Genomic DNA, 24,342 nt, shown 5'->3' with positions numbered 1-24,342 from the left:
ATTCATTTCTGCCGATGCCGGGCGAAAAGCGACTTGACGGTAAGCAAATGTTTATCGTTTTAGTACTCGAGTTGTGTGGACATTGTGCTGCAAATTGCAAAATATGTAGTCTTCTCTTTGAAAACCATCAGGACAAATTTCTTAACCTTTTTTGTCTTTTCTGGTTCAGCATCTTCTTGTATTCTTAGTATCTGCGATTCAGAAACGCCGGCGAAACGCGAGTTTATGCCGGCCATTTTGTTTCAGTTTGGATCAAGCATTATTCACTCCGTAGGGAGTGAATAATGCTCATTAGCCCGAGATAGCGAACCAATCAGATTGCTTGAAACACCAAGATCACTGAGTGTGTATATACTAACTATCGGATGAATTATAGAAGAGGTTGATTCGTCTACATGCATGGCTTTTAAAAATATCATGCAAAGAAAACATTGGTACAATAAAACAATTTTTGCCTGTGGGCTGGAAAGAAAAAGAAATTACGTCATCACGAGTTATAATTGCAGAAGATTAATTAAAATTCAGATATGTCAGTTAATCCAAAATAACCAGTTAAAATTATGATCACTTATAGCTTGAATCAGCCACGTTACAATTTTTAGCCAGGAGCGTTTATAAAACTGCTAATGTTTGTATTTTTAATTTTGATTTTCCCATAACAAGTTATATAAAACACAATTGCAATGTATTAAAAGAAAATCTGTTTTTGGACCAGTGTATAATCAGGCACAACGCCAGGACATGCCTTAAGGGCTTGCATGAACTTTGCTCTTACCAAAACATTATGATCCTCGATCGGTTGCCTCTAGTTTTGCTTTTGCAAACGGTTTGTATTATGGTAATTTACTGAGAAAGGTTACTTGACCGTGATCAATGGGTTGGTAATTAAAGAACCTTAAGTTTTCAACCTGAAGAACTGCGATTCCGATAAACTTTGCTAGTAACATCGAAATCGAAGGTGTAATAAAGCACAAAGCACTCCTCTCTCCCTCTTCAAGGAAAAGCAAAACACAAAACAGCTAGGAACTCGTTCGAAAATGAAGCAGCTTAAACTCGAAAACAAAGCAGCCAAACTCGAAAATGAAGCGAACCTGAAAATTTGATTTGGACTCGTAACATAAACTTGACACAACGTCATATCGAATCGAGAGGGGCCTCCCAAATAAAACGAGTGACGGCCAAGTGACGGATCGAGGTGATCGCCGTAAATTTCGAAAAAAAACCGCCTATTTAAAAGGTGTGTACCAGGACATCGTTTAGTGATGAAAAAATTACGCCAGGTTTGAACTTTTGCAAGAACAGAAGAAATATTGCAAAAAATATGTATAGTGGGAGGATAGGTGATATCATCCGAAGTCTCGCAATACAGGTACATACAACCATTACCATTCTTTTGAAGGTTTTTTTTTTACGTTTTTTTTGCTTGGTTTTGCAGTTTCAGTGCTTCGTTTTCATGCTTTCTTCGAGTGTTTTGCCTTGGGACTAGAAATGGGGGCAATTTTTCGCACATCGAAAAACTTTGAACCTGACTACATAAAATGGAAAAACAAGAAGCTCTAAGAGCTTTAAACAGCGCTAGTTACGTAAAAACCAACGTTCGAGCAAGAACCACGTACGCGGTTAACAAGCAAATTTACAGTAGCGAGAACCTTCATTCTTTGAGCTATAAAGCTCATGGGCATCACTTTTTCATTTTTCTGATATTTCGTAAGTTTATGGCGATCAACGAGTAGACTAAACAGCTGAACTTTTAATACCTCAGTTTATTCATTTCCTTTGCGGGTCGCTTTACATTTTAGAGGTGTACATAAATTAGTGTATATTTAGGACTACTATTCCAATATTTAACAATTCAAAGATCTTGTAAAACATAAGTTTGAATAAAATACTATAACCTTCACTCTCTACAAACAGTTTCACAACATTCCTTAGGTAAAGAAAACCTTCCAAAATATAACTTAAGATGTTTTTAATTAACTTTTAAACCGAAGGAAATCTCCGAATAATGATAATAATGTAAGGTAAAAAAAAAACAACACTTTAAGTGGAAATAATAAACGGAACAAGATTGGATTTCTAACGACTGGGCGAGTTTGAAAAATTTAGAATACAGTTTTCAAAAATACGCCACTCGTAATCTAACCCCATTTAAAAGTCTCTTTTGCTAACTGGCAAAATAACTCAAAAAGCATCATACTTACTAAATGTAATATCGACACAAAAAATAACCAAATATTTCTTGATACATGACTTTACTGTCTGCAGGGCTTCTTTAGAAGCGTAAATAAATACGAAAATATATCTTTTCATTAGGTTTAATACACGAGCGCTTGAAGTAATGTATAAGTCTTCTTACTCAGTTATGAGGATCTCACGTACCACATTCAAAATATATTCGCTTACTACAAGCGCTCACAAATTATCCTTTACTACTCCTCCGTAAATCTTGTCTCCATTCATTAAATCACTTCTCAATTCAATTTACACATTTGTGGCTCTCGGAAACTTTAAGAAAAAGTCAAATAAAATTAAATTTTGCAATATTTCTCAGTTACCCAGACCCCTCGCCTTTCTCTCAAACACGCGCGAGGTCTGGGTTAGAATTGTTGACGTCATAAACAGTTGTTCTCGGAAAATAACCGAGTGTGGTCTGGGAAGAAAACAAGATCGCGTTTAAGAAAGAAGAAGAGTGAACTGTTAAGGAAGTGGTTTTATTCTCGACAGCCGCCATGATGGTTTTCATATTACAATTAAACTCCGTCAAACGACCACTTTCCTTTGAACTAAAGGAAAGCTTAGTCCATCATATTCTTGTTTAAGAAGCCCTTAATACAACGGCCACATTTTGGTGGCCTTTTGGTGGTCAGGTGTTGCACTGTATAATGCAAAGTGAGCACGTGATTTCTTTCCATTGTGAAAACCAACATAACAGCTATCGAGAACACAGTTTTTTTTTTTTACAGTGGAAACTCGATTTTTTAAACCTCCAAGGAAAACAAAAAATTAGTTTAAAAAATCGGGCAGTTCGAGAACATCGGGGGAAGAATTGCTGTGTCCAACTGGTAAAGGTAAAGTCTGTCTCCGAGCCATGAGGCCCATACAGCCGGAGCTTATCCCGGTTTCCGTAGCATTAAGCGACTAGGAGTAGTGCTACTCCCCCCTGGATGGGATGCTAGTCCATCGCAGGGTTACCCCCCAGCAGTAAATTCGCCGGTACCCATTTATACACCTGGGTGGAGAGAGGCACTGTGAGAGTAAAGTGTCTTGCCCAAGAACACAACGCAGCGCCCCGGCCAGGCCTCGAACCCGGGCCGTTCGACTCGGAGTCGAGCGCGCTAACCATTAGGCCACCGCGCCTCCCAACTGAGTGAAAGGAAAACTGCTTTTGGTTCGAGTTATCGAGAGGTTTGTAAAATGAGGTTCAAGAAAACGGGATTCCTTTGTATTTATCGTTAATGTTTTTCTTTTTCTGCATCATCTTCGTCTTTTTTCTGTGCTTCTTGTAGAGGGACATCCTCACTCGTTTCGCCATTGACAGAGTAATAGACGTATTTGTAGAAATATGACATGATCATGAACACTATCATCACCAGGGCTAACAGGCCGGCAAAGAAGAAAAACTCGTTGGCCTAGAAGTGAATGGAAAAAAAACATATATAAAGGGGTAAAAATCATATTTTAAAGTAACAAGCTTTCCACCTGCAAAGCAAAAATTCTGCCAAAAAATTCAAGTAATATAGCGTGACAAAATAGAAGTTTTGCCGATGTATACTGCATTGGTCACGGAGCACGTCAAGGTTTTGAAAACTCACAGACATGCCTAGTCCACAGTAATCCCAATGATACTGGTTTACTGTTGTAGAGCAGTACTCGACAAATAACAAGAACGTAACACGTAGCAAGTGAAGATGACTAACAGCGACAACACCTTAAAAACTTGAAAACGTGAGGCTATGTTTACATTTCCGACAATTTGGGAAATTTATCGTTTGATACTCTCTGGGTGTAAATCTTAACACAGGTTTACATCACTGATAACGCACTTTAGCATCGCAAAACACACTTTATTCATCACCAAAGCAACAATGTTGTTCTTACCATGTTGTCTGTAATTCGTGCTTCAGCGAACACAACAACAATTGCATTTCCAACAGACACAGTCATCAGCCAGCCAGCCATGACACAAGACTTCATGCTAACGGGAGCCTAAAAACGAAATTGTCACAAGAACTTAGAGTATATTAGAGCGGTTTTCACTCGAGTGTCGAAAGTAATTTGCGTTTGCATTGGTTTTGCATTACTACGCTTTGTGATTGGTTTAAAACCCTCGCGCCACTTACTCAGCCAATCAGAAGTAAAACCAAAACCAATCATGACGCGCTCGCGCACGATTTCCCGCGCTTCGTGCCGGCAACATGTATTTGCTTCGAGTTTTGATTGGCTCACTGGATTGTCTGTGTTCTTTGTGATTGGCCAGAGTGATTACTTTGGTTTTGGTTTTACGACACTCAATTGAAAACTGCTCTATATGCCAAAGGTATTTCACCTTGGGCTTGGAGAAGGCAGAAGCTATGCCACGATATTTTATGTCATTTTTCTGATGTACAAAACTACTCTCGAGTTGAATGAAACTTTACTAAATGTTCTCTTAGGTAGGACAAAGTAGTTATAACAAACCAAAAATAAACAAGGGTGGTTACAGCCACAGGAAATTAAAACGGATTACGTTTGGCCAATTTTGTCAAGAAGCGTTGTCAGTGACGTAGCCCCTTTGGGCATAGCAAGTCACGAACGTCACCGGAGATTGCGTGACTCCCTAGTTTCTAACTAATCTGGTGTGTTCTGCAGGGTTGTTGTTGGGATTCTCTTAAAAAGCAAATCAGTTAATTAACAACACAGAGTCTAACTTTTCAAGTACAACCTCAAGAACAAAATAAGCATCTTCTTGACAGAAATTTCACCGTAAATGCAAGCCACAGTTTTCAACTGAAAGTGGCACAGACTGAACTCCAGGACACCCACCTGCGAGTAAGCGAATTCCAGTCCTGTTATGGAGAACAGAACTTCCCCAGCTGTGATGGTGACATACTGAGGGATCTGCCACAACATGGAAATTGACTTGGGACTCACATCTGCGAACTTCTTTATCATCAGCTAAGGGAGGGGAAACAAATATATTAATCTACATTTAACATAGCTAACTTTTCCTAATACCTGTAGTAAAATAACAGTTTTTAATAGTCACGTGTTAAGTGACTATAGCGCTAACTGCCTTAACGGTGTGGTTATTCAACACCTCTTGTCAAGAAGAATTAAAGGGCGTTACAACGTACATCTTATCTTGATAACCATAAAGCGATACAAGCGTTACAATGCTTTTTACCGTGACAATCAAGAAGCGTTACAAAGCATAATAAGCGTCACAACGTTCCTACTGTGACATTCAAGAAGCGTACTCAGGAGCAATACAGTGCCTTGTTAGCTTACCGTGACAATCAAGAAGAGTTCAGTAAAAGGCGTAACAAGCGTTACAACGCTGTTACCGTGACATTAAAAAAGCGTTACAAGAAGTGTTACTTGGTAAATCAATAGACAGGAAATTCAGTTAGTTTCTAAGGAAACTGTATCATCGCGTCGGCGGATGGGTGAAAACCCATTCATTACTATGAATTTGAATAAAAACAGTTGATGTTTTTACAATAATTTATACTTCGTGAAAAAGAAGAAAAAGGATTATTAAAAAGATCCAATGGTGAAAAAAAGAATGTGAGTCATTTAGCAAAAAAATATAAACAAGTTTGTCAATGAAAGAAAAATCCAACCTCGCTAGTTTTCTTGGGGTTTGGTTGAATAACAGCAGTGAAGACGCCACCATTAGCAAAGTACACTTTCTGGTCTAAAAGTTTTGTGTCTGTGCCCGCAGTCATGATCTTCACCGGATACCTAAGGAGGCAAAACAAACAAGAAGCTTGAATTGAAAAAGCTTAAAACCACGCGTAAAAACAAACAACGCTAAGAATAACGTAATTTAATCAAATGTTTTATGCCCTGCTCACAATTGTGATCTTCTCTACCGTGCAAGTACAAAGTAAGATTGGTTCCCAGTAGTTCGGTCACCTTTTTTGTTCAAGTTAAACAAATGACAGATTTTCAAAGCAAATATTTTGCCCAAATCTTATTCCGCAATGGTAATTCCGGTAGTCACGCAATCCTTCTGCGGAGCGGCATTGCGTGACTACCTTATAAAAGACAAAAAGCCTTGACATGGCGCCAGATTAGGTACCCTCCCCCTATGCAGTCATTTATTTACTTACTTCTTTGCCAAGAGTTTCTTATATTCGGTGTTCTTAAAAGTTCCAACAGAATTGTACGTTATGGTTTTGTTGAGTTTTATGTCCACATAGGGTGCCACATCTCCGCCAGTGTAAATAAATCTGAAAAGTTCAAAACAGCACCCCTCAGCAAATAATTATTTTTCACGATGCGGGTAGGGCAGCCTTTAATTACAGTATGCCTAAAACCTCGTGTAAGCGTGTATTATAAAGCAAATTATGCAAAAAAAAAGAACCTGTATAAAAGTAGTAGTTTATAGAAGTATTGTATAGTAAGTAGTGTAGTATAAGTATTGTTTTGTAAGTAGTATTGTAACTAGCGTATGTTTTTGTTTTGTAAGTACCCGGTAGTGTTTCTTTGTGTGCAATAAAAAAAATGTCTAAAACCTCGGATTTTCTCCGGGTTTTTTAACAACTGCTTATTATGAATCAAATTATAATAACTGCTACACAACTGAGATCTCTTTATGCATCTTCGTTTGTCGAGAAAAAAAACAAAGAAGTCGACTGCTAAACAGATTGGCAAAATCATCGTCTGAATTAATACATACCTGACTTTTGTAATGCCCCCATCCAGCGGTTCAACAATATCATCAAACTGAAAAAATAAAAATAAAACACGCACATATCCTGTTTAGAGCAAAGAAGTAGTCCTACGGTCAAATTGCTCGTTAAAGCCTGGTTCTCATATGATCGTCCCGATCGTCTCTGTCGCTTCTGTCGCTTCAAAAAGTTTGCTTGCTCCAATCACCTCAGACTTTGCAAACGACAGAAGCGACAGAGACGATCGGGGCGATCATATGAGAACCAGCCTTAAAATTGCAGATATGGCCATAAATTGGGACAATGACATTTTTGCGCGAAACACGCGCCATCTTTGTTTTTTATCTCGCGCCAAAACCACGCACGTGAAAACGCCTTAGTTTGAGCCGGTCGTCTTTGTCATGTGAATGCAGAACGAACTTCACTCCGGAACGAGTTTCGTTTCAGAATGAAAGTCATTCTGGAATCATGTAAACAGGCCCTAAATTGTTCAACTTACCTTGTCGCCAATCAGCGCGTTCTTTTCAATTCCAACAACAAACGAAGACGCTCCTTTTTCAGTGATCTTGACAGGGAATGGCTTGGTCAGTGAAACGGGACAATTATTTCCTGTTTTAACGTTGATTGTATCCAGCGTGACTGGAACGTGAATGTATTCTGAAGCCTGAAAAACAAAAGAGAAAATGGTCAAATGGTGAGACGTCGACATCAACTGAGTTTGCAGCATTCCATTATCAATGCTCTAAGGGCCTACAGACGAATCCCGATAACTCGAACCTTCAAGGGAAATCGAAAAAGGTTCGAGATATCGGGAGTTCGAGTTAGCGAGGGTAAAATTAGTAAGAAAATGACCTGAAGGGGAATTGAAAAAGGTTCGAGTTACTGAGGGTTCGAGTTATCGGGATTATTCTGTATTTATATGAAGGATAGTTGTCCCTGGTAGGAATGGTAACCCTCTCCCCCCTCCCCCCAGAGTCACCTTTTATCGAGCGTTTATATGAGAAAAATTGTCCCTGCCAACCAAACCAAAAATTGGCCCTCTCGGTTTCACGCATGCTCTGTTTGTCCAGACTTGTCACTGGTAGGCGTAAATGTTCAACATGGAAACAAGTTGGCTTGCCCACGGTGCACCAGCGTCAAACTTCTTTCAAAACGAGTTACCCTCCACCCAGGGTCTCCCTGCCCCCAAGCCAACTTTGTGATTTCTCATACAAACGGTTCGCGGCTATTTATAAAGAAATGTGTGAAAAGCTCTTTTGCCCGGGGTGGCACGGTATCGAGGGTGGCTCTACTAACAGGGACAACTTTTCTCAATAAAATCATAAATAGCCCCTTAGAGAAACACAACTTTTTAACCTCAAGGGAACTTTTCAAAACTTACACTTAAGACCGTGAGCTCGACTAGACTTCTATATTTAACTGTATTGTTACACAAAATAACATGACATGTTAACCATGAACAGGGCTTTTAATTTTAGACAAGTGCGTTTCTTACCCCCATCAAAGGCACCTCGGTATTCAGTCCAACACCAAACGCACTTATAGGACAGATTCCAGCATTAATAACACGAAGATTGGCAAAACCAACAGGAGGCTCATCCACTGCAATACGACTTCGCTGTGAATTTAAACAAGAACATATTTACATTTTGCTTTCATCTAAAGACAAAGCCTTGCACGACAATTAAGCAAACATGCGTCAACTTAGTCTCCTTCGCAGCCGTTCTTTGGGCTCGTCACGGAACGTTCCCTTCTAGTGGGAGAAGCGTTACGTGATGACCGAGATAACGCCTGCGAACGAGATTGGCATAACCTTTTTAATTTAAAATGAACGGTTGGGAAATGAGACTGTACTTGGCTTCAAATTAAATTAAGTCGCTTTCTTTGAATCCCTATTTTGGGGCGAAGGTGGGGGGGAAAGGGGGGGGGGGAGATCCCTATAGTGGATTACACGGGATGGCTCCATCCAAAAAGAATACCTTTTTCAATATGGATGTATATAAAAGGTAGACACTTCACAAGATGAAGTAAAGAAAAGAGAAGCGAAAAGGGTCATTTAAGTTTTAAATGCCAGTCTTCACACAACTTTGTTAGTGAGGAGGGTTGCGTGACAGGTTGCCCGACGAGACTACTTTGTAAGAAGCAACACTCTAAACGCTGTGACCACGTAAATTAAAACTAAATTAAGATCACTTAAACCACTTACAGAGCTCAGCAAAGGTAAAAGTAAATAATACTTTTAAAAACTCATTGGCAGAGTGCATAGCCTTTGAAAGGCCACAACAAAATCAGGACAAGTGTACAACTCACTTGTATCGCTATCTGAATGAAGGCCGCCATGACAAACGAACATGCTGCCAGCAGCATTCCAGCGCACATGCGCTGTAAGGGTCTGCAAGGAAACAAAGATACAACAGAATGACTTCATCACTGTAACACTGTACATCACAGGGCAGATTCAATCAGATCGCTGAATGTAAAGCATTCCATTTCCCTTTTGATGTCGGCAGGAAAGCCGAAAATGTATACCTGTAGTCACTCAGCCGAAAATCACTTCGAGTGAGGAGACACGCGTGCCGCGAATCGTCGTTCGAGCGCATCTTCTCGCACGCGCGTGTGCTCGCCTATTCGACCAACTCTGAGAAAAACAAGGGACTAGTTGATGAAGGCTTGTGCGGAGAGTCACTTTGTTCGTTACGAGTCAGACCTCATCGCCGCCTAGTCAACGTCTTTTAGAAATGACCGCAATCAAAGATTTGTTTGCCATATTCAGTTGCTTGATTACTACACTAGAGTTTGTTAGCCCAAAGTTGTGCTGTATTCACTAGCAATGACGTACATGTAGCATGTTAGCGATACAACAAACGTAACACTGACAAACAAACACTACCTTACCTTACAAGAAGATTGCACTTTCTCAGAAGAGGATAAATTATGGTCTCAAAGATGGGGATCATGATTAAAATGAAAACTGGATTGAGTGCCTGTAAAACAGAAAATACACAAAAACGACAACGGTTAAAATACAACGTATCACTTAATAATAATAATAATAATAATAATAATAATAATAATAATAATAATAATAATAATAATAATTTATGAATTTATATTGCGCTTTTTAACATGTAAATGAGCAAAAGCGCATTACAATATTAAAACTTAAAAATATTAAAATATACTAACTATATACATTACAATATTAAAACATAATAGACCATCCATCCCAATAAAAAGCCGAAAAGGCTGACACAGCAAAGACCATAAAAGTAAAACGATAACAAAATGCGCATAAAACAAAAACAAACCTGCACTTGATCTGGTTTTAAAGTTCCAAATGAACCCTGCAACAAGATAATTGACATGTTTAGATTCTAGAACGACTAAATGTATTGTACGATTTACCATAATAGTTCTTACGAAAATGTTTTAGTGCCAACGTAACCTTATATTTTATAACATTTTAAGAAATGGCATACATGAAACTGTCGCCAATTAATTTCATGTTATTTTCCTGAACTAACCTAAAGCCAAATACTCAGATATGACGAGGCTTTCCAACAATTCGTAAATCATAATGCATGTTTCATGTGTGCTACCTTATTACATGAAATTTTCGCGACACGTTAATTTCGCGATTTTGAGGTGCGCATATTTCGCGACACTTAAATTTCGCGATTTTGCGAAAAATTTTGTATTTTGAATCACTTTATTTTCGCGTTTTGAGGAAGACACAATTTACATTTCCTAGGCAGCATTATTTAGCATGTCCTTGAATTAAATAAAACGACTTTATCAAAGGAAAAAATAACGTCAAAATTAACAAAAACGCAACGGCAGGACTAACCCAGTTCACGCTTGTACGTGAATTATTGTTCTTGAGTCAATTGACCACAAAATCAATTTACATTGAGAATTCCTTCCTTCAGTGGTACTTAACTCATTCTTGATTATTGGCATAATTTGAGTCACTTAATTTTCGCGCCATGTTATATTCGCGACACTTATTGTTCGCGTCACTTCAATTTCGCGATTTTTTTGGAATCGCGAAATTCGCGAAATTAACGTGTCGCGAAAATTTCATGTAATAAGGTAGTCATTTTCAAATGCTTATGGCCAATTAATTTTCACACAGAACGACAGCAATCTTCAATCTTTCATCTCAGGAGAAAAAAAAACAACTTACAACATCACCATCCATTTCTTCAGCTTGTAATGTCCACCGTGAACCCTAGAATTAATATAAAGAATACTAAATATCCTAAAGTACATTGTAATATCTTTAATTTCTAAAACAAAGTGTAGCATTACTGCATAAGTCTGGAGTTAGTGCTTTTTCCTACAAAGCCATCTAAACATTTACACTAAGGTTTGTTTTTCTGTAAGCTTCTTGAAGTTTTTTTGTAATTTAATGGTCATGGAATCATCAAAAGTCGTCAAAAACATCATGGAGTACCGTAAAATTGTGGTTATAAACCCTGGGCTTATACAACTTCGTAAGGGGTTCTAGGTGGGATTATGAGCAGAGGGGCTTATATCCGGGAGGGCTAATAAGCGGAAGAAAAAAACCTTTTTAAACGAGCCATGGCAGTTAAAAACGCATAAAAAAGCAACATTTAGTCCTGTTCAGTACTGTCATCCGACAGGGGAGGGGGGTTGGGGGCTTATAATTCGATGTATTTTTTTGTTTTTTAGGAAGATGGGCCTATAACCAGGGGGCTTATAAGAGGAGGGCTTATAACCAGAATTCTACGGTATTTGAATGTACATGTACTCACAGGTAATAAAGAGCAGTGCAACCAAGAATAGACATCATGTTTTTCTTGGGGAAAGGGTGGGGACAAGGAGTACTTATCGTCATGGTAACCACTCACCTGTTGGTCAAACAGTGTCCAGAAAACAGGCAAAGGAAGACACATGAAAAGAACTTTGAACAGTGCCTTGACGTCTTCCACCATATGAGACTAAAACACAATTTAACAATAAAAAAACAACGCTTAACATCAATATCAACATTAACAAAAAAAAACTTGGGCTCTTAGTCTAAATATTAATTAGACCAAAAAAGAGAATAACCAGGCATGCGACTTACTCCATAGTCCTCTTTTGCATAGTCCATCCAGTGTTCCCTCTTATCACCAGATCCAATACTCTTGACTTTATTCTTGATGGCATTCTGAATGAAAAAAGATAATGCATGCACATCAGTGTAAATCATAAAATGTCACATGTTACTGTTTGTGTTGTGCAGGAGTACAATCTTGTGGATGAAACCCTAGTGTGTGACCATTCAAATGAAAGCTATTGAGCAGTACTTTCATGTGGTACTGTTTATTATGCTATAAAAGGTGGTTCTTACTCTCAAGTCTGTGGGTGAAACCCTAATGTATGACAATCCCCAAATGAAAGCTATTGAGCAGTATGTTTATGAATTATGGTTAATTATGCTGTACAAGGTGGTTTTAAATGAAATACTGAGAATCAATATTAAGCAGTAGATTATCTTAGAAAATGATGTACTTGAACGTACCCCAACAGCACAGCTAACAAGAAGGACAATATTCCCTTCAGGAGGAACCTTCTTGTATTTATTACGGCCACAGTAAAACAAAGCTAAAGGAAAAAAATAAGAAATGAACAAAAATGGTTAGTGCACCAAAGAAAAAGGCTATTTTTGCACAACTGTCATAAATCTACAATGTATAAAAGTGAGCTCAATTGCAGAAAAACTCAATTAATGCAATTGTACAATGAACATGTACATGTACAATACATCAACCCTAAATGATTCAGAATTTTTCAACTGATTCCTGAATACAAGAATCAATGCAAGGTAAAGTCTGTGCTCGAGCCTAGTGGCCCATCAGGCTAGAGCTTATCCCGGTTTCTGTAGCATGAAGCAACTAGGAGTAAATGTATTTCTTCTCCCCCCTGCATGGGATGCTAGTCCATGGTACAGTTCCTCCCAGCAGTTAATTTGCCAGTACCCATTTATACATCTGGGTGGAGAGATGGGCACTACATGTATAAGAGTAAAGCATCTTGCCCAGGAACACAGCGCAGTGCCCCGGTCAGGACTTGAACCGGTAGTCCAGGAAACTAACCATTAGGCCACCATGCCTCCTATGAGAGTCAATGCAAGAAACGTACCTATTGATAGGATCATTAACAGTGCAGGGACTCCAAATGCCAACATGTAACAATCATGGCCAAAACAAGACACGTCACCTGAAATCATTCAAAAAAAGGTATGTGTTTATCAAAATTTTAAAAATTTAATTTTTTAAAACAAAAATTATAAAAGACTGAGTGTTAAATGTGTGATTGCCTACCTCTTAACATGGGTGTAACAATCATTGATAAGAGACTGCCTAGATTGATGGCAAAATAGAAAATGGAAAAATAGCTCTGGAGCAAATGTTCCTGCAACAAAAAAAAAAATAGTTGATCAGTTTCTGTATCTTTACACAAGGTATTCTAAACCAAGTCACGGTCTATAAAAATCTCAATTATTTTTAAGGCTAGTAGAGAAAAGATCACATTACATACTTGACTGGCGGTGAATTGATCTCCCCCAAATGCCGACACACATGGTTTGATACCACCTGTGCCAAGTGCAATTAACAGTAATCCAATCATGGGGCCAACTCTGCAAGGAAAAAAATAAATTTAAAACAAATCCCCAAAAAAACAAAGTTGGAGACACGGTGACCTAATGGTTAGAGCACTGAACTCCAGATTGGTTCAAGCCCTGGCGGTAATCACTGAATGTGTTCTTGGCTAAGACACTTACCCTCATTAAGCAAGCCTGCAAATAATTTTTGTTTATAAGGAGGTCATTTGTCCGGCCAGGGGCCAGTTTTGACCGGACAAGAAGCCAGTCTGGTCGGACAAAAAATACAAAACAGTATGAAATTTAATTTCAAAGAGAGTGATTTATTAACACATTTGGACACATTTTAATATTTTCATTGGAGTTCAGATGATATTATTACATGAAATAAAGCCTTTTTGGAGAAAAAGAAAAAGCCCGATTCAAATAAGTCGGATCGTCTGGTTGTCTCAGATTCCATCAGATAAGAAATTTTTTTGCTGGGGGAAATGTTGATTCAGGCGCAAAACTTGAACAAACGTAACTCGAATAAATACTAAATCGGCCTTTATTAGGTCAGTTTAGATGCTTTTTTACTTTCATTTTTTACTTTTCGGGAACAAAACAGTTGAAAGGACACGACCGATGTATATGCGCAGTATTTTTATACCGGAAGTCTCGCTTCTACTCGACAGGTGACTAATCGAGAGTTTTCTGGACTAGCCACTAACAAATTGTCAAAAATTGTATCAGGCGATTGAAATTTATTCTTTGAGCCTTTCTGACTACAAAGCGTAATTGCACGTTTCACACTTTTCACGCAAGAAAAACTGTCGGCTGTCAACGCAGTCGAAACAATAATTTGAACCAAAGATGCTCATGAAACAAATTTGCATTCATTCTGATTGAAAAACTTCTGGAAAATTTTTTGAAGCATTTTAGATTCAATTCGGCTCTTGGTCAATAATTGAATCTACAAAACTTGCAGTTACATTAAACAAACACCCGTGCAACTGGCACGTAATAAAACAAGACTGAATTCTTATCTGATTTATGTTAAAATTTGTGATAGTCACATGTAGCGAAATCAAATAAAGCGATCTTTTATGACATAGTTTAAATTATAATTACAGTATATTCTTCGAAGTGGAGTTAACAATTTTTAAAGATTATTAACAAAACGCAAACATGGCGACACACTGTCTGGCTGTCGGGTCGGCTTGGCGGAAGTTTATTTATTCAAGATCGCTGAAGCGAAACGGTATCTGACGGGTTCTAATTTTGGCGGTTCCAATGATTTTGCGAATGTTTTGCTATCGTGCGTCCACGATTGCATAAAAGTTTGATTACGTAGATTTAACAGACCGTGGAAATGAATACCTGGGCTACAAACTTGGGAGTCAATCGATGTCATATTTTATCAGACATGCACGGTCATAATGTCCGACCAGGACAAGATTTTGCCGGTCAAAAGCTGAAATTTACCGGACATTTGTCCGATGACCGACTGTTATTTGCAGGCTTGTTAAGTGCCCCTCTCACCCCGGTGTATAAATGGGTACCAGCAAATTAATGCTGGGCGGGGGGGTAACCCTATGATTAGTATACCATCCAGGAGGGAGTAGAAATGCTCCTAGTCAGTTATTACTACAGAAACCGGGATAAGCTCTAGCAGTAGAACAAAGTTATGATTATAGGTTCAAGGGACAATCACCATGTACCTCCAGTCTGTCTGCCTACCCACAAAGCCAGGCTAGGCCCTGGCTAAGATATAATAGGCATGGCTCTCATGTCTGTTTTTCTGTTAGCTATGGACTTACGTTTTCACTTTGGCCAGGACTGCAGGAATTGATGTGATTGCTACCGTGACATTTCCAATGGCATAAATTATTGAAACATAGAGTATTGTCCTGTGAAAAATAATGATAAATGAGTATAAAGTTAATTTTATAATGAGTAAAAGGCTACAGTCAAAACTCCACATAAACTGAGGCCTCTATAAAGCCACCAGCTCTCTACAACAGCTGGGAATTTTTGTCTGACCCTGCACTAATCTGTACATTTTGCACTTCTTGAAACCTCCTCATACATGTACATGTAACAGCCATGTCTCTTAACAACCAGTTAATTCTGCTCAAGGGTGGTTTTTGTAGAGAGATTTATCTGTACATGTATTTCAATGTTCATTTAGTACTATTTTACTCTGGCCATACCTTGAACTACATGTGGAAGTTAAGTATACAATAGAAAAAGAAAAAGCTAAGAAACTCACTTGTATTTGCCAAGCAAACTGTCTGCTAACATGGCCCCAAACAGAGGACTGAAATAGCACAGCATGTTAAATGCATGGTAGATAGCAGTGGCAGAATCATCATCCATCTTCAACATCTGTGTCAGGTATATAACAAGAATGGCTACAAGAAACAAAAACATCAAGAAAATTTGTGAAAGTGACAAAGACTTTTAGAAATACCCATCAGGAATAAATTAAACCAACTTTAGTTGATGCGGGTGGGGTTGGGGGGGGGGGGTTGGGGGTTGGAGGTCTAAACTGCTAGTTTCCCATACGCATTGCTCCCAGTTATTCCTCCTTCACTTGACCCCTGCAGAACTTTGCAGATTTTTTCCTGTTTCTGCCAATTCCCGTCATCTCACAAATGCATTTTTTTCTTTCAATCCCCTGCCCCCCTTCCTGTACTTGACTCAAAAAAAAAAAAAATACACCGTTCTTCTCATGCTTACAACAATATATAATTAGCACTGATTGAAATATTTTGCTTCAACATGTACCTGCAATTGGCTCAATAAGTAATGTGTTTTGATGTGATTGGCAAAGTGAGCCAAGTCATTAATTGACATGAGGGGACGCAAGCGGCGTCAACTGTAAGATCCTGATTTCTTAAGAGGATTAGTTTGCGGTTACCGAAAGTGTTATAATCTGTCAGCAGCATTTGAGTTATCTTCTCATCAGTTGTGTTATATTACATGGATCAATTTCCATTCTGGCGGCAGAATAAATTATAATGTTCGCGGCGAATTCTGCTTTGGCGGCAATTGGGGAAAGACAGAAGAAGCTCATCTAGCAAGGAATGATTTCTAGATACTTTGATGTCGCGTAAACGTTTCGACCTTCTAAGATTTAAGTTGTTTTCGCCTTATGCAAGATGATCATTTCTATGTTCTATCGATCGATCATTCATGTGGATTTACAAAGTGAAAATTAAGGTGAGTTTGCAGCCGCGAGTTGCGGTGACGCCGGCGCCTTCCACGCAGAAAGTCGTTCAAAATCCTAAATATATTACGACATATTGCAAATGGTTCGTACCTTTCAGTTGTGCCGTGAAAATTAATTGTCGGTTGCACGGACACTCGTTCAGCAGCACTAAGGCAAGCGCTCAACTGCACGCTATCCTTCGAAATGTTGTGTTTTGTTTGTTTTAGTTCAGTTTTTCAGTCATACACAAGAAACGCTTTAAATATAATCATGGCCCGGGCTATCACATCATGGATCATTAATAAGGAGGTCGCCAGGTAAGTCAATCCATTTAACATTACTATTTTTAGGTCATGGTCAGTAAATTGAAGATTCCATCATTTGGTCAGACTCTTGTTACAAAAACACAGATTTGAGAGGGCTCATTTTATTTGCGATACATTATGTCTCGCTATATTCATTTTCTATTCGTTCTCTAAAATATACAGCCGTATCGTCGAAGTAAAGATTAATTTTAAAACTGACCAGTACAAGAGTATTAGCAATGTAACCTGCAATTCTAATTCTGCTCAATTCTATTTTCTCCATCGGAGCTGGCGGGCGGCGCGCCTCATACAGTCCGATGTAACCTGCAATTCTAACACTGCACCGCTTTAAAATATTTTTCCATCAGAGCTGGCGGGCGGCGCGCCTCATAGAGTCCGATGTAACCTGCAATTCTAATACTGCACCGCTTTAAAATATTTTCTCCATCGGAGCTGGCGGGCGGCGCGCCTCATACAGTCCGATGTAACCTGCAATTCTAATACTGCACCGCTTTAAAATATTTTCTCCATCGGAGCTGGCGGGCGGCACGCCTCATACAGTCCGACGTAACCTGCAATTCTAATACTGCACCGCTTTTAAATATTTTCTCCATCGGAGCTGGCGGGCGGCGCGCCTCATACAGTCCGATGTAACCTGCAATTCTAATACTGCACCGCTTTAAAATATTTTCTCCATCGGGGCTGGCGGGCGGCGCGCCTCATACAGTCCGATGTAACCTGCAACTCTAATACTGCACCGCTTTAAAATATTTTCTCCATCGGAGCTGGCGGGCGGCGCGCCTCATACAGTCCGATGTAAGGGACGGTTCATTATTTATGGGGATGACCGGGTCGGATAAAAAAGGACCGGGTCATGAAAAATTTTGTTCCTGAAACGACGGGCTATGAAAATTTAAGATGGGCAAAATGACCGGGTTCTGAAAAAAGTCATTTAATAATAATTATGATAACATTCGTCACTTCAAATAATAACTGCTGCTGTATACTTGTACTGCATGTTAACCTATTTCAATTTAATATTTATACTATCTGACACGATAAGCTTAGTTATAAAAACAAACCATACTTTCTGTACTTTCCTCGTGGAATTTCGAATCGTGAATTTTCGGAACTGAAACGTTTGTGTACTTTTCTGAGTGTCAACTTAACATACTCAGCAGTAAACTGAAAAATTATTTACCTTAACTTAAACGTAAACTTCCAAGCTTCAGCGTTTTTAGAAAGGCTGACATATTAACACGCATATCGGGAACAAATTAAATACAAATGCATCGAACTGACGCGACGTATCGAAAACGTTCTGAGCGACTTTACTAGACACCGGGCTTCTCACATCTTTTCAAAAGGAAATCGACTTTTTCATTTCCGTGGTTTCGCTAATTTTTTTTCCCAGCCTTTTCTTTACGTTGCTTCAAGTTTTAAATATAGTGTAAAACTATTTAACGGTACCAATTAAACACTATCGCGACTTCCAAAATGAGCGTTTTGTTTACATTTTTGACTGTGGAAAAACTATGCCCATATTTGGTGAAAATAAAGTTAGTATGCAAATTAATGCAGGTTGAGCGCAACGATGCGGAAAATGAGGCAACGTGAAGGTACTTTGTATGAAAGGAATTGATTTGATAATCGTTGTGATGCTTCTGTGAAGAGATGAAAGATAGAATCATTTACACCGGCATCTAGGCAAGGGCATATATTGTTGGTATTAAGTTCTGGTTCTGGTACTGTTTAATATAAAATATGGTGCAAATAGGTCGCATTTTGCATCAACCATTGAAATTTACAGTGGACATTGTTTGATTATAATGTAGCCTGCGAATGCAGAAGTATTTACCGGCTGTTGCCATTGAAATGTATTTTAATGATGAGCTAAATTCTTTAGCTTCGCGGACTTGCATAATAGTTTTATCACAAGTGTTAGAAAATAATCTCTTTTGTCGCATTATGTACTTTTCAATAGCTGTTTCCCATTACAAAATATTAATGTACTGCTGCGATGTACGCAAATTGCCAGAAACAGTTTTATTACTAAACGAGTCATGTTGTAATACATAAAACAACTTTCATACTGAATACCATGTCATAATTCTACGTCAACTTAAATGTTAATTACATTGACCAGGCTTTGAAAAATTTAAAATGAATCACGACGGGCTATAGAAATTCTGACGTGATACTGTAACGGGCGTTGAAAAAAAAAACGAAAAGTTGTTTCAAATTATCCGACCCGGTCATCCCCATAAATAATGAACCGTCCCTAACCTGCAACTCTAATACTGCACCGCTTTAAAATATTTTCTCCATCGGGGCTGGCGGGAGGCGTGCCTCATACAGTCCGATGTAACCTGCAATTCTAATACTGCACCGCTTTAAAATATTTTCCCCATCAGAGCTGGCGGGCGGCGCGCCTCATACAGTTCGATGTAACCTGCAATTCTAATACTGCACCGCTTTAATTATTTTCTCCATCAGAGCTGGCGGGCGGCGCGCCTCATACAGTCCGATGTAACCTGCAATTCTAATACTGCACCGCCTTTAAATATTTTCTTCATCGGAGCTGGCGGGCGGCGCACCTCATACAGTCCGATGTAACCTGCAATTCTAATACTTCTCCGCTTTTAAATTGTGTCAATGTTCTTTCCTTCAACTGGTGGGTCATATAGTTTAGACCGCAACACGAAGATACTTATCATCGAGCCACAATATATACTTTTAAGTCTGTTCTCCCAATAGAATACATAATCAAGAGTTTACTAATCATTAGCTGGCAACGTTTTTTTTGTCTGTTAGGTGGTGCAGCGTCATGGAACAACTGCAAATAATAATTTTATGTGCATGTTTCTATTGAAGACGGCTGCACACATATGCTTGCCACAACACTTGTACATTGTACAAAATGCTGAAAATGGAAACAGTGCGGCGTTATTTAGCATTGTTTTCCATTGGATGCGTTTTTCTTCTGAAGGCTTTGCTTCGATAAAGCTTTAAGATTCAGTTTCGTGATTTTACGGGCCTTTTACCAGTAAGAGTCTAGTACGCAAAAGGCCGCTACTCTCGCAGTTCAAGAATTAAACTGCTTTGGCCTTTAAAAAAATCATAGGAAAATTCCTTTCTATTATTGTCGGCCGCTCATTATGCAGCTAATTCAGTTTGGTAAGTTACTTGCGGCTATAATATGCGCTCGTCAGTTCGCAAATTCTATAGTTTTTTGATAGGCTCGATCAGGAAAATCGAACAAGGTGTACCGATACAGCAGTCCGGCTGTATTTTATTAACAGCCTCCCCGGTATTATAAAATGTGCTGTGCATTTTCGTTTTTCGTTTAAAAATTTGTTTATTTTCACGCTTTCTTCAATAATCATCTTTAAAACTGGTTCCTTGTTTCTCCGATTTTGCCGAGGTACATCGACAACATTTTAAAAACTCGAAATCACAGCGCGCTGTTATCACAACATCACAAAATTATTAGTCGACGGTATTATGATCATCTTTTTCTGGTCTTCATTAGATTAAATAATGTTTTTGACAGCGAAACAGATTATGACACCTCTCGCGGCTCAAGCGAAGGAACCTGGTGTGAGGTATGTTAGGAATGCTAGGATAATATCCTAGCATTCCTCTGAAGTACTTACAGTTGACACCGCCTGCGTCCCCTCATGTACTTTTGACAGTGGTTTTGGTTTATTTAGGACAAGCACTTTGACGACTGATAAATTTATTGTAACCTTACCATGCATTCCATAGTAAGAGAATCTTTCACAGAACTCATTTCCCAGGATGAACCACACAGCGCTGGGATAACCAGTCTTGTGAAACACATTCTGAAACAAAAAATTATTGATATGAAAATGTATTTATTTTAACCTTTTTTACCATGTATTTTCCATCAAGTATTACCCACACATACAATAACAAACTTGTCTGTTCTCTACAGTTTTCCACTCAACATTTTACAGGTACAAGGGAGGAGTAAAGTCTGCATTCAAGCCTATGTACTGTATGTTTACATGTATGTACATTTTACTATAATTAAAAGATAGAGACTGCACGGACAGTTACTTAAGTTTCACGCACAAGGCGGTCAACAGACTGTGCCGTTAATGGCAGTCAAAAGAAAATTCAAACTACAGTCATGGAGGGCAGTTTTAGCGATCCTGCTTCTGATTGAATGTACCCGTAGTTTAAATTTTCTTTCAACTTCCATTAACGGCACAATCTGATGATTGTCTTGCGCGTGAAACTTAAGTAACTGTCTGTGTAGTCTTTATCTTTAAATAATAGCATTCTGCTCTGTATGTACATGTACATGTATTTGCATCGAGCACTAGCTCATACGATTGTGTGAAACCATTTTTACACTTTTTCTTTGTATGTACATTTTACATATAAACACAAAATTGATTATACATGTAGGAACTCTCTACCTTTATTTTTTGTAATTTAGACTCTTTTGCTTTGTCTTGTTTCTCTTGGTCTCCATTTTCTGAAATATTACAATTTAAGTAATACATAAGTATGTAAGTCAGAATTAGTGATAAAAGCAGATGACATTTTGGAGTGTCTGTCTTCATGACACCATTTTCAAGTTCAAAATGATAACAATAAACTGTCAGAAACAGCTATTTCTAACAGTTTATTCTATTGAGAATCACTATTTTGTACTAGATAATCATTTTGAACTTGAAAATTATGTCATAACAACTCCAAAACATTGTTCAATTTATCACTGATTTTTACTAAACATTTGTTTCTAAATACAAAAGTAATCAGAAGAAAATAAAGGGCAAAAAAGGAATGTTGATTGCCATGATATGGTAATTAAATTAAATAACTACACCCAGGGAAAAAAAAAAATAAAGGGTAAAAAAAAAAAAAAGAACGTTTTAAAAGGGAATAAAAATAAGAGTCGAATTAGCAAGGTTCAACTGTACAGTGTACTGTAATAATTAATTGATATCACAAAGCGCTTTTTGTATTTTTTTGGCCATTGGACACAATGCTATGGCCACCATTCCATGGTTTGACTGAGATTTCAAACCAATATCTTTGCAAAGAAAAACAGGAGATTAAGTTATCTTTTTCATTGCCAGAGTCGTGGTACTGTTTGTTATATTCCACGGGACATGTACATGTATACAGTGATTCTAATTTTTTTTGTATGTCACAGTCTGACAAAAGCTACATGTATGGAACGATATTTTCATGATTAATCCAGCCTCTTTTTCAATATTGTTATACGGTAACCATAAAATATTCAATATTAGAAACAGTCTCCCACTCAAACACCCACACATGACATCACATAATAATTAGCATTAAAAAGGCCACTTGACAGGTGAAGTTTAGGTTAATATTCTTCTTTTATATAATTTTACGAGCTCTTTTATAACTAAATTATCAAAAGCTGGCAAAAGATAAAAAAGTTAAAACTGCAGAAAAAATAAGCTTGCCTTGATAGTAAAACATTGTATACTAAAGGGTTAACATTAAATTTTCATTCTGAATAATTTATACTTATTTAAAGCACACTTCTGGCTACCGGCCATTTAACTACCCTGGTATATGTATTGGGTATGTTTGATAATAGATCACAGAATTCTCATGTCAGTACTCCCACAGGTGTAGACTGCCATGGCAGATGATAGCATAGGAGGTCAAAAACAATGTAAAATGGCATGGTCTTTCATTTTTCCCTTCCATTAGACCTTGCACTTTACTGCACAGAAACAAATCATTCACATTTTCCCAAGCCTGTTCCAGACTCTCGGTTTGTGGGAGAGAGGGAAAAATGCAGGCGAGCAAGGGAGGAAAGAACGAGCTTGCCTTTTCTGCGCTCGGCTGCTCTTTTTGCTCTTCCCCACAAACCGAGGGCCTGGAACAGGCTACATTTTCCCATGGTCTACATCCTTATAGCTCATAGAGGGGGGGGGGGGGGGGGGGGGGGGGGGCGCCCCCCCCAAAAAAAAAAAAAAAGCATCACAAAAATTAATCTGTAGTGAAACCACTCACCACTTCTTAAGTCTATACATTGTAAGATGTGTAGACCAAAAGCATGAATGACGTCAATTTGTTTACATAATAAATTTTTCCTGCATATTGTACTTGACTGTACATAGGTAACTATAGACTACAATATTATTTCTATTTCAGGACTAGTCATATTAATTTTTTTGCCAAGAGTCAGAATATCAGAGTCTGATATACATGTAAAATCAAAAAGGACTTGCAAATAAAATTTTGAAATTTAAATTTCGTGATTGAACAGAAGGAGAGAAAAGCAACAACTTAGGAATATTCTGTTTCTGTTCAATAATGGTGACTTTTCTTGACAAAGGTAAAATATGCTTCAAATTCTCCAAACCTATGGGGAAGATTTCATACAAGTTATATCAAGCGAATCTAGTACATAATATCACTGGCATTTGGTTTTATTTATAGAACACTTCATCGACAAAGAAAGAACCCCTCTTCCTTCCTGCTTTACAACTTTCGATGGATGCCGCTAAAAGTACGTTACAATTATAGTTTGAAGGAAAATAAAACCAAATAAAACGGTGTTAACAAACAAAGATCTGTTGTGGGTGGCCAGCTTCTTTAATTGCAAGAAGACAGCTTTTCACACCAGCATAACGGCTTTACTATATCTTTATAAGTACATCGGGGAAGCTAAGTTCTCGACAAATTATCGTTAAAGTCGACCTAGCTGCTATATCCCATTTTCGATTTGTAATTAATTCAATTATTTTGTTATAGCCGAACACAATAACATCAACATTAACATGTATATTTCCCAAGCGACATGTTTGATCACGAATTCGAAATGCGAAATATTCACACTGATTTTCTTATATTGACTTTCAGAAAAAAAAATCCTTCGAATTTCCCCAATAAAATATATAACTATATATACTTTAATACCTTGTTCTTGCTTCGGTTCGTCTGTATCCGTATCATTTAACGGCGTATACCCAGCAGAAGACATCTCACTGTCGTTGGCCCTCAGCTGAGCGGGTAGAAATCATTAAACTTGTTTTATGTACATGTCGGAGTCAAACCAACAGCGTTCGACCGAGACCAAAACACTCGCTTGTCATTTGATCCGTGTCAGTGGCATTTTACTGCCGCAAAGAGTTTCGAAGGATCTTCTCAAGTTAGTCGTTAATAAAGCCCCAATAAATAAAAGGTGGACTAAAGATCGTTGTGGGAAGCGTCGAGATGAATTATGTATTAGATGAATTTACCCTTTCCCACCTAGTGAAGCGGAAGAAATGTATTTGCATTTACGATCTTTTGATCTTTCTTCACCACTCAAAGACTGCGCCGCGTTCCTTT

General features: G+C 38.2%; 1 protein-coding gene across 1 annotated transcript; it reads right to left on the bottom strand.

Annotated features, from left to right (window-relative positions):
* Positions 1 to 3,066: 3,066 nt before the first annotated feature.
* On the bottom strand, positions 3,067 to 24,320 carry LOC144630572 (solute carrier family 15 member 2-like). Its single transcript, XM_078488940.1, has 23 exons — positions 23,929 to 24,320; positions 21,435 to 21,493; positions 20,741 to 20,831; positions 15,740 to 15,881; positions 15,288 to 15,377; positions 13,425 to 13,524; positions 13,208 to 13,298; positions 13,026 to 13,103; positions 12,406 to 12,488; positions 11,968 to 12,051; positions 11,750 to 11,839; positions 11,062 to 11,106; positions 10,184 to 10,219; positions 9,771 to 9,859; positions 9,186 to 9,267; positions 8,371 to 8,493; positions 7,375 to 7,539; positions 6,884 to 6,930; positions 6,315 to 6,434; positions 5,823 to 5,943; positions 5,023 to 5,154; positions 4,099 to 4,206; positions 3,067 to 3,629 (listed from the first exon to the last, which is right to left on the bottom strand). The coding sequence occupies exons 1-23, from the start codon at positions 23,990 to 23,992 to the stop codon at positions 3,453 to 3,455; spliced, it is 2,217 nt and encodes a 738-aa protein (XP_078345066.1). The 5' UTR covers positions 23,993 to 24,320; the 3' UTR covers positions 3,067 to 3,452.
* Positions 24,321 to 24,342: the final 22 nt, after the last annotated feature.

The sequence above is a fragment of the Oculina patagonica genome, chromosome 11 (assembly GCF_052425735.1).
Source record: "Oculina patagonica isolate OP01 chromosome 11, crgOcupat, whole genome shotgun sequence".
NCBI classification, from domain to species: Eukaryota; Metazoa; Cnidaria; class Anthozoa; order Scleractinia; family Oculinidae; genus Oculina; species Oculina patagonica.
The sequence above is the reverse complement of the archived record's forward strand: the minus strand, read 5'-3'. Positions and strand labels throughout refer to the sequence as shown.

Excerpts from the sequence above, each read along its gene's own strand:
- LOC144630572 (XM_078488940.1), bottom strand. The coding sequence starts at position 23,992 with ATGTCTTCTGCTGGGTATACGCCGTTAAATGATACGGATACAGACGAA. Across the intron at positions 13,525-15,287 it reads GTCCTGGCCAAAGTGAAAAC|AGTTGGCCCCATGATTGGAT; the intron begins GTAAGTCCATAG and ends TTTTCCTTGCAG. Across the intron at positions 13,299-13,424 it reads ATCAATTCACCGCCAGTCAA|GAACATTTGCTCCAGAGCTA; the intron begins GTATGTAATGTG and ends TTTTTGTTGCAG.